A 12,749-nucleotide genomic window follows, 5' to 3' on the forward strand; every position below is an offset into this window, starting at 1 on the left:
TGGAATCTGTGGATAAGGGGTCATACTGTACATCAGAGTTTGCAAAGGTACCTCCAGAGCTGTTATCCTACAGGAAGATGGTATGCAGTGCCCTATATAGCCACTTCTATCCACACTGTAATAACACCAGCTCAACAACTTGGTATAAAGGACTTGCTTTGCATCATACTACACTTTAAATGACTGTTGTGTCCCTTTTATGTCAGTCTGATTAAATTAAATTTTGCAATTGTAAGGTTTAAGCATTTTGTTTCAGGGCACGCTTTTAAGCATTATGCTTAAAAGAATATTCAGTTTCATCTAAATAAATGAGGTGATGAGAAGAAAAAGAGAAAGTAAACAACTCTGAATTTAATCAACTGTTCAAACTTTGAATTGCACAATTCAATCCCTATTGTACAATTCAATTGCATTGTAGTATTAATATCACTATGTAACAAAATTTGAAAAATGTTCCTGTTTGAAATTGTTACTCCTGTTTAATTGTGTGATACTTGCATTGAAAGCAGTTGTTCTACTCCAGAAACTTCGTTTTTGTGGCTGTCACAAACTATTTTGTACTGGTTGAAACTCTTATGAGATATTCATTGAAAAACTAGAGCAAAATGTGCTGCAGGATGTCCCATAAAACAACGTTTTTGCAGTTAGTAAATCTTTCCCTTGTTTTTATGCTAAAACCAATTAGGAAATAACTTCTATAACCCAGGAACAAAAATCATGTTACATAGTGTATTGAGTGGTGTTCTAGTAAGAGATATAAACAGAATCATTTTCCCAAAATCATTTTTTTAAAAGCTTTATATAAATATTTACAGTTTAAAGAGTTCTCTAGGAACTTTTTAACATTCTCTCTTAGAAAAAAATATAACTTTGCATTGAGAGAATTGTACAATATTATACATTAAGTTGAAACAACTTTAAACTGAGCAGCTTTACAAACTTCAGCAATATTAATCTTCTGAATTCTTGAACTGTCTAAAATATAAGTTGAATGCACTGTACCTCCAAAATCCAGCATCCACTGGAGGGTGAAAATACTTGAATGTCTGTTGAAAACGTCGTTTCTTTCATATATTTCCTTCTTCCTGAGTCAGCTTTGTAAGATTTCTATGACATTGGTAATGCCTTTAAGTGTTCAGCAAAATCTACAGTGCTTTGGATGGCAGAATTTGCGAGATGAACTTTAACAAGTTTGTTCAAGTCTTCACTGAGAAATGACTCCCCTGATAACGCTTTACCCTGAAATGAACAATAGTTATAACTCTAAAGGGAGTAAAAATGTACAACTATAAAAGTAAGATAAATTACAACATTTCATATGTAGCATGTAGCATTATGGTATTTTAAAAGATGTTTTTAAAAAGTACCTTTTTCCTGGGAGCAACTGATGGGACACGAGGATTGAAAGTCATTCCTTTCATACTGTAGGATTCAAAAAGTTCTGCAGGCGACCTGTGATGGTGGGAAGCCACACATGTTCCATTTTCAGATAACATTTTCAATGGAATATTTGTGCTCTAAACCATGGCTTCTAAAACTGGGTGCTGACCCCAAATGGAGTCCTGCTGGCTCAATGTTGGGATCATGCAAAACTGGACAACAGTAAAAGGTGTCTCAATATCACCTGTTCGTACAAATCTGTTAGCAACAACCTGTAGAGTTTACAGTGGACTCTGCAGAAAGATGCTTCAACTGTACTCCGCTAAAAGGAAAATCAGCCTGTTTTGCAAGCCTTGCAAATGCTGATTTCTTATCAGTAAACGTTTTATTTTTATACCTGTTTTATATACTTGGAATCATGCAAAAGTTTCTTGGGTGGAAAGAGATCATGAGTGGAAAAAGTTTTAAGACACCTTGCTCTAAACTACTGGGGTTTTTTTTTTAAATGAACCACTGTATTTTAAGCACATAAATCTAGACTGACGATCTAAACAACTGTGTATAGAATAGACAACTCCCTTTCTTCCCATCACTAATAACACTATGTATCAGAGGTGTGCAATTTGGCCAAAAGGCATGCTGTTTTGGGGTCCATTGAAGGCCGACCCCTCATTCTGTTGACCAGGAAGTTACTTGAATGGGGAGGAGTTTTTACCATTTTCATTCAGCAAAGATTTGGCCCATTGGTTACAATGGGAAAATTTAAAGGCTGAATCCTCAGCCATTTTAAGGCCTATTTGCATGAAACCTACCTCAGTTTTAGACCCTATTTACAACTGCAGGCCTGCCAAGTTTTGAATCAATTCACCAATCTACTGATTTTTTAAATAATTATTTTAAGTGTTAACTATCATATTTTTAAAATACGATAAACCACAAGGGAGGGTTCTGGAAATTGTAGTCACCAGTTGTGCCAATCTCTCAGCCAATCAGAGCATGGACACATGGCTTTTTATTGGCTGAGAAACAGAGAGAAAAATTTAAACTCCCATCATACTCTGAGAGAAACTCAGAAACTTTTCAATGCCTGCCCCATGCAAGTGATGCTGGGAAAGCGAGTTCCCAGCAGGGCCCTCTCTGGAAGAGAAGGAAACTTTCCAAGAAGAAATAGGAAGAGAAAAAGGACTTGGCAGATCCTCAACTCCTTCTTCTCCAGAACCAATAAATCTGGCTCCCCTAATCCGTTTTACTGGGCTTTGCGATTCCCTCCTCCTCATTCTGTTTTCAGATATTATATAAAATAGACCACCAAATATTACAAATCATTTTTGTTCAAACTGGTTCAGTCCCAAGCCTACTATGTAACAAAATTTGAAAAAAAAATTGGTTCTTGGTTTGAAAGTGTTATTTCCTGTTTAATTGTGTGCTACTTATTTTGAAAACAGTTGTTCTACTCCAGAAACTTTTTTTGTGGCTACCACAAACCATTTTGAATTGTTTGAGACTCGAAATATTCATTGAAAAACTAGAGCAAAAATGTGTTGCAGGATATCCCGCAAAAAAAAAAGTTTTTGCAGTGTAATAAATCTTTTCAAAGTTTTTATGATAGAACCAATTAGGAAATGACATTTATCACCAGGAACAAAAATCGTGTCACATAGTGATAATCAAAGCCAGGATTATCCTGCAAAAACCTGAGCACCAAGGAAGGCTTTTAACAACCGGAACCCTTATTCCCACTCCCACACAGGAATAATGATGAATTTTAAAAGGGACTTTCCCCTCAAGAGCATTGAAATTGGATTTGTCTTATCAATTGGAATTTGCCATGATTACTAAATACAATTGGTAGATACAGGCTGACAGGTAGCAAAGCAGGAATTATTGTCTCTCTGCCTTTTTTGTGGGCTATGTAGAACCCATGCACCAACATAAAGGTGGATGCTGGATTAGACTATCTAGGAAGGCTCTTCTTATATTCTGAAGAGTACATTTCAGGAATAAATTAGCTACCTTTCCATCACTGTCCCAAACAGCAAGGCCACTTAAATGTTCTTATAGTCATTTTTCTCACCTCCGGCTAAATTCATGCGAAAGGGCTTCTGATCCTTCACCCGGAGCACCAGCAAGAAGATGAGATGCAAATTTCTGAACAACTGGATGATAGTGTCTCTGAAAGGAAGAACATGTGAGCTGGATAAAAAGACCTGTCCTTTTTAAAAACATGAATGTTTTGCTGTCTGACCAAAACGTTCCCATCAAAACCTGTACAATATTCGAGGGAATTGTATCAAGATTTCATTTTTTACTTAAAAGTTTTATTTAAAAGAAACCAAAAAACTAAGTAAATAAACAGACATTTTAGATATGTACCGCTGCCAAGACTGCACAACTATATAGTATACAGTGATATATAATTATTTTTAAAACTACAAACTTCCTATTCATTGTCCTTTTTTCAAGAATGTTTTTATTCTTTTTCACCTTCCCCTCCCCTCCACCCCATAACCATACCCCATTTTCCTCTAGACCTTGAACGCTTTTCTTCGTCTCTATACAATATTTATATTGGCTTCTCCACTTTTTATCCATTCTATATAAATCAACCATTTTCCTTTAATGTGTCATTTCCTTTTTTGGCATATCATCTTGAGTTAGACATGCTATAATGTTAGATGGAGCATTCTATATAAATCAACCATTTTCCTTTAATGTATCTTTTTTTTGCATATCATCTTGAGTTAGATATACTATAATGTCGGATTGAGCCTGATCAAGCAAATAATTATTCCAATTTTCCATATTCCATTTTTTCATCCTTCCAACCCCATGCTATTACCGCCTCTCCTGCTAAAATAATAGCTTTAAATAGTTCTTGTTTCTTTGCATTAATCTTGTTGTTCCATATTCCCATTAACATAAACTCAACGTTTACTTGAATTAGTATTCTAAATAATTATTTTCATTTTCATTATGATTTGTTCCCCAAAAGGTTATAATCTTTGGACATTACCACAAGTGGGTGTACCATGCTCTAATCCACAATGCCAGCATATTGATCTTATTCTAGTTATTCTATTTGATAATTGGGCTGGGGTTATATAACATTTCCAGATTAATTTTCTTTCCAGTTCTTTATATTTCTCTATTTCAATTTTCCTAATTACTAATTTCCTTCATTAGTTCCTCTATTGTTTGTCTTGTGAGTAAGGCTTCTATCATTTAGTTTGTATTGTTCTTATGATATATTCCTCCTCTTTGATCAATTGTTTTTTAATCCTGCCAACCTCTTCTGTGATTTCTGTTATTTTCTAAGTATTTCCTCCATCTAAGGGCCCTTCCACACAGCCATATAACCCAGAATATCAAGGCAGAAAATCCCACAATATCTGCTTTGAACTGGGTTATCAAGAGTCCACACTGCCATATATTCCAGTTCAGATAATGTGGGGTTTTATTAAGATGTGGAAGGGGAGCTTAGTTTCCTTACCTATGTATTTGCTATATTTCCCATTTAAAGTTTAATATATAAGCTTAGTACTTTTATCCATTTTTTTATTTCCCATCTTTTCTATTATCCTGCTTATGGGGATTAGTTGACCATCTATATCATACAAATATTTGATGCTGTAATAGCCTTTATCTTTCTTTTCCCTCCACCAAGTGGAATCAAACTCCTTCTCATATAAACATTTTAGAGGCAGCCATTTAGATATTTGCTATATTTCTTGTCTGGCATCCATTTTAATTGGTATTTTTTCTATATTTTAATGCTAATTTTTGGAACCACTTCTTCTCTAGTTTCCTTGTAAATATTCCAAAACTTCCCTTCGAGATTTCATTTATCCACATCAACAAAACAAGTGCCTTCACTCAACATTTTCTAGGTACCCCAGCATGATTATATGGTATTCCTCAACCAAAATTCCTTCATTTCAGTAAGGTTTACTACTGTATTTCTTAGATTTTAAGACACCATTGATTGTAAACCCTAATTTTAGTAACATCACTAGTAACAAAAATATAGAAGATACAACTATGATTCTAAGACGCACCCCATTTTTAGAGATGCTTATATAGGAAAACAAGTGCATCTTAGAATGGAAGAAACATTTGAAGTTTCGTGTATCTCCATGCAATCTGGGAGTGTTTTCCACATGAATAAGAGAGTTATACTGCATTGGTAAACAAACATTGACAACCCATCCATACATGATTCAGTTCAGTAAAATTTTATACAATACAAACTTTTTATTCAAGAATACCTGTCTAAATATTTATGGGAGTAACATCACACTTTTTTTGGCATCGAACATAGATTTGAGCAATGTGGAAAATAATCTTGATTTTCTATCAAAATTCCCAGACAAGAAGGGAATGCTTGAACAGCACAAGTACTGTGCTCTCAATCGCTTTATCGCTAATCCCGATGGTCAGAAAGATGCTAAAAAAACCACAGAGTGCATAAAGCAGGCATGCGGACCTAAAATGCCAAATTTAAAACACTAGAAGTATCAAAACACTTCTGAGGTTAAACATAATACATTAATATCTTCCAAGGAGCGAACTTCTGTGTCTCTTACCCTCAGAGCATGCAGTTCCCACAGAGCAGTGTTCTGAGCATTACAGTATTCTGGCTCTTCCAGCTCAGGGAGGTAAAGGCCACTTCCTTGGGACTCGTTGTCTAGGAGAAGGTCGGACTTTGGAAATGTCTTCAATATCCAAGAAGGGGTTAATTAAAAAGAGAACAAAACACACATAAAATGAGACCATAATCTCATGCTTTTAGCTACACTTTCTTTAAAAGATAAAAGAAAAAAAAGGATCAATTCGCTAAACATACTGTATTTCATTGATTCTAATACCCCATCAATTCTAAGACACACATTATTTGTATATTGAAAATTTTTTATTTATATATTAAAAAAGCATCCACAAATCTAAAATATACACTATTCTAGAGATGTTTATAAGGGAGAAAGTGCATCTTAGATTATGGCGACAATGGTTGCTGTTGTATTGTTATTATTACTGTTGCAGTATATGTACGCTATTGGATGCATGATACCTGTTAAATGTCTAAGATGCTCTTATTTCATCTAGAACAAAGTAAACTGCAGCTTACTAGTCTTCATAGATGCTTTACCAATTGCCAAAACATAAGGATATTTTCTGTGCAGACCATCTGTTCACCATCCAGTCTTTCCCAATAAGGGACTGTAGGAATCATTGCCTAAAACAAGTGGGCAAAGCGTGGCACCTGGGTCATATGCAGACCCACATGGATCAAGCCTTTTCCCAAAAAATTATTTTACACAGAAATGTCCCAAAATAGCCTCTTGGAGGACATTCCTGAAGTGTTTGGAGACACCCTGGGTCCTGCAGGGGTCAAGACATTATTTTCCAAATATAGTAGAGTTCTGGTTATTTGACATAAACAGGCGGGCTGAATGTCAAATAACCAGAACTGACAGATAATAGGGAGGCCCTATTATCCCTCCCGACAAGCTGGTTTAGGCAAGTGCCCCGTGCGCATTGCTACCTAGCAACGCACACAGGGTGCCTCCCAAGGGGCGAGTGCTTGCCGGAGGGACAAGGCTCATCCCTACGGGGACCACTTGCTTTAGGGGAGCCCCATGCGCGTTGCTGCCTAGCAATGCGCACGGGGCACCTCCAAAGGGCCTGGCACATCGGATAATACGGTAGGTCAGATAACTGGAAGTCGGTTAACCGGAACTCTACTGTAGGACCCAGGTTTCCCCAACAATCACATGAAGCTTTCAATGTTAAAATACAATGCATAGATCTAAAATGGGAATTGTATTCACAACTCTTATCCTGTATCAACCATGCTACTACTAGGTACATACATGCATTAATGATCTATTGGTTGCCAAGATCCCAACACTGGAATTCGGAAGGACATGGAGAGCGAGTGAAGAAAGGCGCTTTACGAAAGCAAGAGCCCTCTGCTGGGAGACCTGTTTCCGGCGCTTTATGAGCATCACATCCAGGCACTGCAACACAATTGCTACGTCTTCATTTGTGGCACCTGATACATAAATAAAAATCATTTTCAACATTCGTTCGTGTGTGTGTGTGTGTGTGTGTGTGTGTGTGTGTGTACAGTGTTCCCTCAATACTTTTTGTGGATTCACTGTTTTGCGGTTTTTCAATAAACTCTAAAAGACTATTATAAATCATAAAAAAATTCAATTTACAGCCTAAGGAAGGGAGGAAGGAGAAGCCGAAGGGAGAGAAAAGGAGCCCAAGGAGCAATGGGAGGAGAAGGAGGCGATTTATCAACACACGATAGGTTGATAAAGACTTAAAATAGTGTATAACTACTAAAATAATGTATAAATATTAAAATAAATATAGTGTCCCTGCTTTGCGGATTTTCACTTATTACGGGTGGAAGCGTAACCTCTGCGATAAGTGAGGGAACACTGTGTGTGTGTGTGTGTGTGTGTACATCTTCTATTCTTGCTACTGTTCCTTTAATTTATTCAAGTAAGAATCACCAATTAAGAATCAAACACATGATACTGGCCAACACACATTTTAACGTCTCAAATGATAGACCTGTTTCTGAGTATAGTTGACCAGCCGATTCTAAAAATGGCACCAGTTTCCCCCTATGATTTCTGAGATACAGAACATATGCCATCAAGCAGTCTTCATCTGTTTGTCTAGGGAAAATCATGATAGCCATATCTAAGAAGCTACAGCTGCTGCACCCTAAGTAGGTAAAGGTTTTCCCTTGACATTAAGTCCAGTCATGTCCGACTCTGGGGGTTGGTGCTCATCTGCATTTCTAAGCCGAAGAGCCAACGTTGTCCGTAGACACCTCCAAAGTCATGTGGCCAGCATGACTGCATGGAGCGCCGTTACCTTCCCACCAGAGCAGTACCTATTGATCTACTCACATTTGCATGTTTTCAAACTGCTAGGTTGGCAGAAGCTGGGGCTAACAGCAGGCACTCACTCCGCTCCCCGGATTTGAACTTGCGACCTTTCGATTCGCAAGTTCAGCAGCTAAGCGCTTTAACACGCTGCGCCACCATGGGCATCCCTGCTGAGACCTATCCAATGCAATTTTCTGAATCAGTACCTCAAATAATCCCAGGAACAGGCCTAGAAACCAAGGTAATTGTCTTGCAAATGAAAATATATTGCAAAATTCCACAAAGGAATCACAGCAAGCATTTCCTTCAAATGTACTAGCCTGCTGATAGGCTAGAATAATACAAGCCACATATCTCTAGGGGTTGGTAATAACCCTTGAAACTGGTTTTCTGTTTCTATGGGTTGAAAAACACATGCCTTCCTAGACTCATTGAAGAAATGAATTTCCATTCCGCCTGCCACAAAAGAAAAAGAAAAAAAATCTGCCATAATTAAAGTCTTAACGAACTTTAGTATTACACATTAAAGCAATTTCAATAACACACATCACTCCACAAACATCTCCTGTAATCATAAAGTGCCACCAAGAGTCAACATATTGAAAGCCAAAATTACCTGCATGGAGCATAAACAATGTCTTGTAAAGGTGAGTGTAGAACTTCAAGGGGTCAATGTTAAGGACATCACCTGGCCAAAATAATCAGTTAATCAGTTAAAGCTGTTTTGTAGCTACAAATGATTACACTATGTAACATGACTTTTGTTCTTAAGTTATAAATGGTTCTATCATAAAAACATGGAAAAAGTTTATTAAACTGCAAAAACGTTGTTTTTGCGGGATACCCTGCAGCACATTTTGAACATCTCATAGTCTCAACCAATTCAACATTGTTTGTGGCATCCACAAAAACTATGTTTCTGGAGTATAACAACTACTTTCAAAGTAAGTACCATACAATTAAACAGGAAATGACTTTCAAATCAGGTACAGAACATTTTTCAAATTTTGTTCCATACTGTTATTAAACATTATATTTTCCCAAATGGCAAGATGTTGTGTAATTTAAATCTGCTGAAGGTAAGAACACCAGGGACTGATGGAGTACTTATTGTATATTTCTTTGGAAAAAGTTTTATGTGTTACGAACACTCAAGGAAAGCTAATGTAAATGGATATAATCTTAACCCAAAACTCTATCCCATTATGCCATCTGGGGAGACGTGCCAACTGCCAAGGTGTTACCAAAAATATTTTTCCTTATAGCCTTGATTGATAGCCACCAAAACAATAGCAAAACAATAGCATTCACACTGCTCATACACATGTTCTAACAAGAAAATCAAATCCTCTTACCTTGGCCTGATAAAATGTGAAAAGCAGAAAGAATACAGTGCAGGCTCTCTCTGTGGCTTAATGCCTAAAAGTACAGGAAATAAATCCAAAAGTCTGTGCCATTTCTAGATGCCTGACATGCACACATGCACACACCCCATTGCCATGTGAAAATTCCTGAAAATTCATACACACTGCTCTTTTCCTATCATTGCTAGAAGAAAAGACACTCAACATTTTAAGGAGCGATTGGGCTGTCCATCCAGACATGAAAAAATATCACCAGCATATACAAGTACAATGTTGGCATCAATCTGTGGTGGATATTTTTGAACCTCCCATCTTCCCCAGCCAGGACAATAAGGGATGATATGAATTACACTCCAACAACACTTCAATTACTAGAAGTTGTCCACCCTGGCATTGGCCAAGAGTCATTTTACTCATTAGAAAGCATGCAAACTTACTCCTGACGCAATGAGTGAATGCAAAACGAGCAAGAGATCATCAAAAAATTCCAGGTTTATGAGATGGGCAAACCTAAAACCAAAAAAATTAAACTCATTATTTTCAAATGTTTTTCCCCTGGGAAACAAAGATATTTTGTTTCAGTTTACCGCCGTTTCCAAGTATCTTGCAGTAGGTTTCACTATTTGTCATCCCCAAAACCCCAAGATCCTTTTCCTCCTCCATTTATACCTCCCAGACCAATTTATCTTTTCCAAAAACTGCTCCCCCCCCCCCCAAAAAAAAACCAGGAAGTACAGAGAGTACTTTTTGTTTCTGTTCTTGCCATGTCCTCTAGAGGACTGCTTCTTAATCTGTGGGCCCCAAACCACAAATGGGATCCGTTTCACTCAATGTTGGGATCATGAAAAATAGCTTTTAGGTGCCACCAAGTGGCTGATTTAGACGTTTACACAAATCTATTAGCAATAACATGCAGTGTCTCTACAGCTGTACTTTGTGAAAAGAAAAATCAGCCTGTTCCTCAAGCCTGCAAATGCTGGTCTATTAACAGCAAATGTCTGATTTTTATACCTATTTTATATGCCTATTTTATTATTTATTACAATATTTATATCCCGCCCTTCTCATCCAACAGGGGACTTCAGGGCGGCTTACAATAAAACGCATATATAAAAATTATACAGTGCCATATAAATCAGTTAAAAATTATTAACTTACATCAGTATTCATAAAACACATTATAAAATACAGGTATGCGTGTTTAGTTCAAAAACAAAAACAAAAAAAAACAAGCTGGGTCTGTCGATTGAGTTCAGCGTACATGATAATAATTAACGCTGCCAATTATTATTCAAAAGCAACCCCAGGAATATATGCCTATATTCCTGGGGTTGCTTAAAAATTTGTAGGCAGAAATGGGTTGTGAGTGAAAAAGGTTTTAAGAAGCCCTGCTAGGTAGAGCAATACATTCATTGACTGTAGAGCTTGGGGGAGATTTGGTCAAGATCCTAGAGCTGTTCAGCTCTTACTACTGAAATTATAATGAAGAAGAAATCCAACTGTTTTGATAAAGGAAATTCTTACTTTGCAAGTCCTTCTAATACAGCAGGCAAGAGGGGAGACTTCTGAGCTTTCTTCAGTATTCTGAAGTAAGTTAAAAATACAATATTCAAGGTTTCTGTGTGCTGAAAGGAAAAGCCAGAGAAATGAAAAATGTATGAAACAGTCTGACTTCCATTTTAAGGGCTCTGTTTTTGTGTTCAATTTAATCCCACCCCCAGTAATTCAGTAGTTTTTAACAATATCAGCTCTTAATTGCTTTCAGCACAATCAGCAACATTTGTGTTGAGACAATCAGCACTGCAATAATTAATCATGTTGAAAAACAATAATTATTGAATTGTTCAGAGTGCACAAGCCACTACTTGAAACTACTGTAATCAGCAAAAGCCATGAACAATAGATTTTCACCCACATCCATAATTCTTCAATGATGTGTTTAAAAAACAAAGTGTTAAAGAACAAAGGCTAAGTTCTGGAGAATCGGTTCTTATTTTATTTGTGGGGGAAACAAAATCCAACACCACATCAGCTACAGGCAAAGAAAAAGCTTACCAGTTTCAGTTTTTTCTCTGTACTTTCTGAGGCTTCTGCTTCTAAGAGTTCGCGCTCCAGTTTCTCTTCTGCTTTCTTCCACTAAAAATGCAAAAAAAAATATTATTTTTAACCATGGGCCAGATCACATGAAATGTTTCCTATCCTATTCACTAAACCAGCAGTGGCTGTTTTCACTGTTTCCTGTCTACTGAGATACATGGGGTCAAAATTCCTAAATGGGCACCTTCTGAAACAAATACAAATTGCCAGTTTAGAACTGATGTTTTCTTTGAGGTTTTTCAAGAGTATCAAGAAGGCCATTTAAAAGGACAATTAAATTTATTTGAAAAGTAAATCACTGCTCCTGCAGGTTTCCAGAAAAAGCAATTCCCCCCCCCCCCTTTTTGCCAGAAAATTGTATTCAAGAGCACAAATACAATCTTAAAGGCCTCATGTGGTCTTAAGACTAGCTTTTGACTATCTCTATTTCAGAGGACAGGAAACAAGATACCAAGAACTATTTTCCTCCAATGATGTCGCCCAGCACAGCATAAAAATACCTTTCTCTGCATCCTTGAAAGATTTTTCCTTTTTTCTTTATAAGACATAAATTTCTTCTTTGGTGCAATATCTTCTGCATCTTTCTTTACTTCTACTTCCTTAATTCTTAGATGAAGGAGTGTCATTAACACCTGAAATTAAGCAAACACATTTATTTCTCAAGCTGGTAAAAGAGTATTTAGTCAAACCAGAAAAAGATGGGATGGAACTGGGAAGGCGGGGACTGGCTTAAGATTGATAGATAGGATAGCCTGCCTGAGAAGTGTATGGGAAGAGCCACTCGGAAGGGAAAAGAGCTCAAACATTCTAGACAGTACTAAAAGTTCTTGCTTCTCTGTGTGTTTGCTGGTATTTGGAACTTAATCTCCCAGATTCTTTGACAATTGACCAAGATGGCTGAATCATAAATCAGAGTTGGAAGAGACCACAAAGGCCATCCTATCTATCAATCCAGTTTAACCCCCTCAGGCTTCAGGAGGTCCTTAACAACTTGAGGACC

General features: G+C 37.0%; 1 protein-coding gene across 2 annotated transcripts in view; it reads right to left on the minus strand.

Annotated features, from left to right (window-relative positions):
* Window positions 1-12,749, minus strand: part of noc3l (NOC3 like DNA replication regulator) — a 39,747-nt gene that overhangs the window by 13,021 nt on the left and 13,977 nt on the right. Inside the window, exons 11-21 of one of the 2 annotated variants that reach the window (XR_010004598.1) lie at window positions 12,250-12,381; window positions 11,708-11,788; window positions 11,177-11,277; window positions 10,090-10,162; window positions 9,644-9,707; window positions 8,905-8,976; window positions 7,251-7,432; window positions 5,964-6,092; window positions 3,455-3,552; window positions 1,368-1,452; window positions 1,003-1,239 (exon numbers count right to left, since the gene is read on the minus strand). Coding sequence is in view for 1 of the 2 variants with exons in the window: in XM_003223781.4 (XP_003223829.1) it covers window positions 1,108-1,239; window positions 1,368-1,452; window positions 3,455-3,552; window positions 5,964-6,092; window positions 7,251-7,432; window positions 8,905-8,976; window positions 9,644-9,707; window positions 10,090-10,162; window positions 11,177-11,277; window positions 11,708-11,788; window positions 12,250-12,381 (1,149 nt within the window). In the remaining variant the exon portion in view is untranslated. Of the gene's footprint in view, window positions 1-331; window positions 1,240-1,367; window positions 1,453-3,454; window positions 3,553-5,963; window positions 6,093-7,250; window positions 7,433-8,904; window positions 8,977-9,643; window positions 9,708-10,089; window positions 10,163-11,176; window positions 11,278-11,707; window positions 11,789-12,249; window positions 12,382-12,749 lie in introns of those variants that run through there. The other variant, XM_003223781.4, reaches the window with a different exon arrangement.

This window comes from Anolis carolinensis, chromosome 3 (genome assembly GCF_035594765.1).
Source record: "Anolis carolinensis isolate JA03-04 chromosome 3, rAnoCar3.1.pri, whole genome shotgun sequence".
NCBI lineage: Eukaryota > Metazoa > Chordata > Lepidosauria > Squamata > Dactyloidae > Anolis > Anolis carolinensis.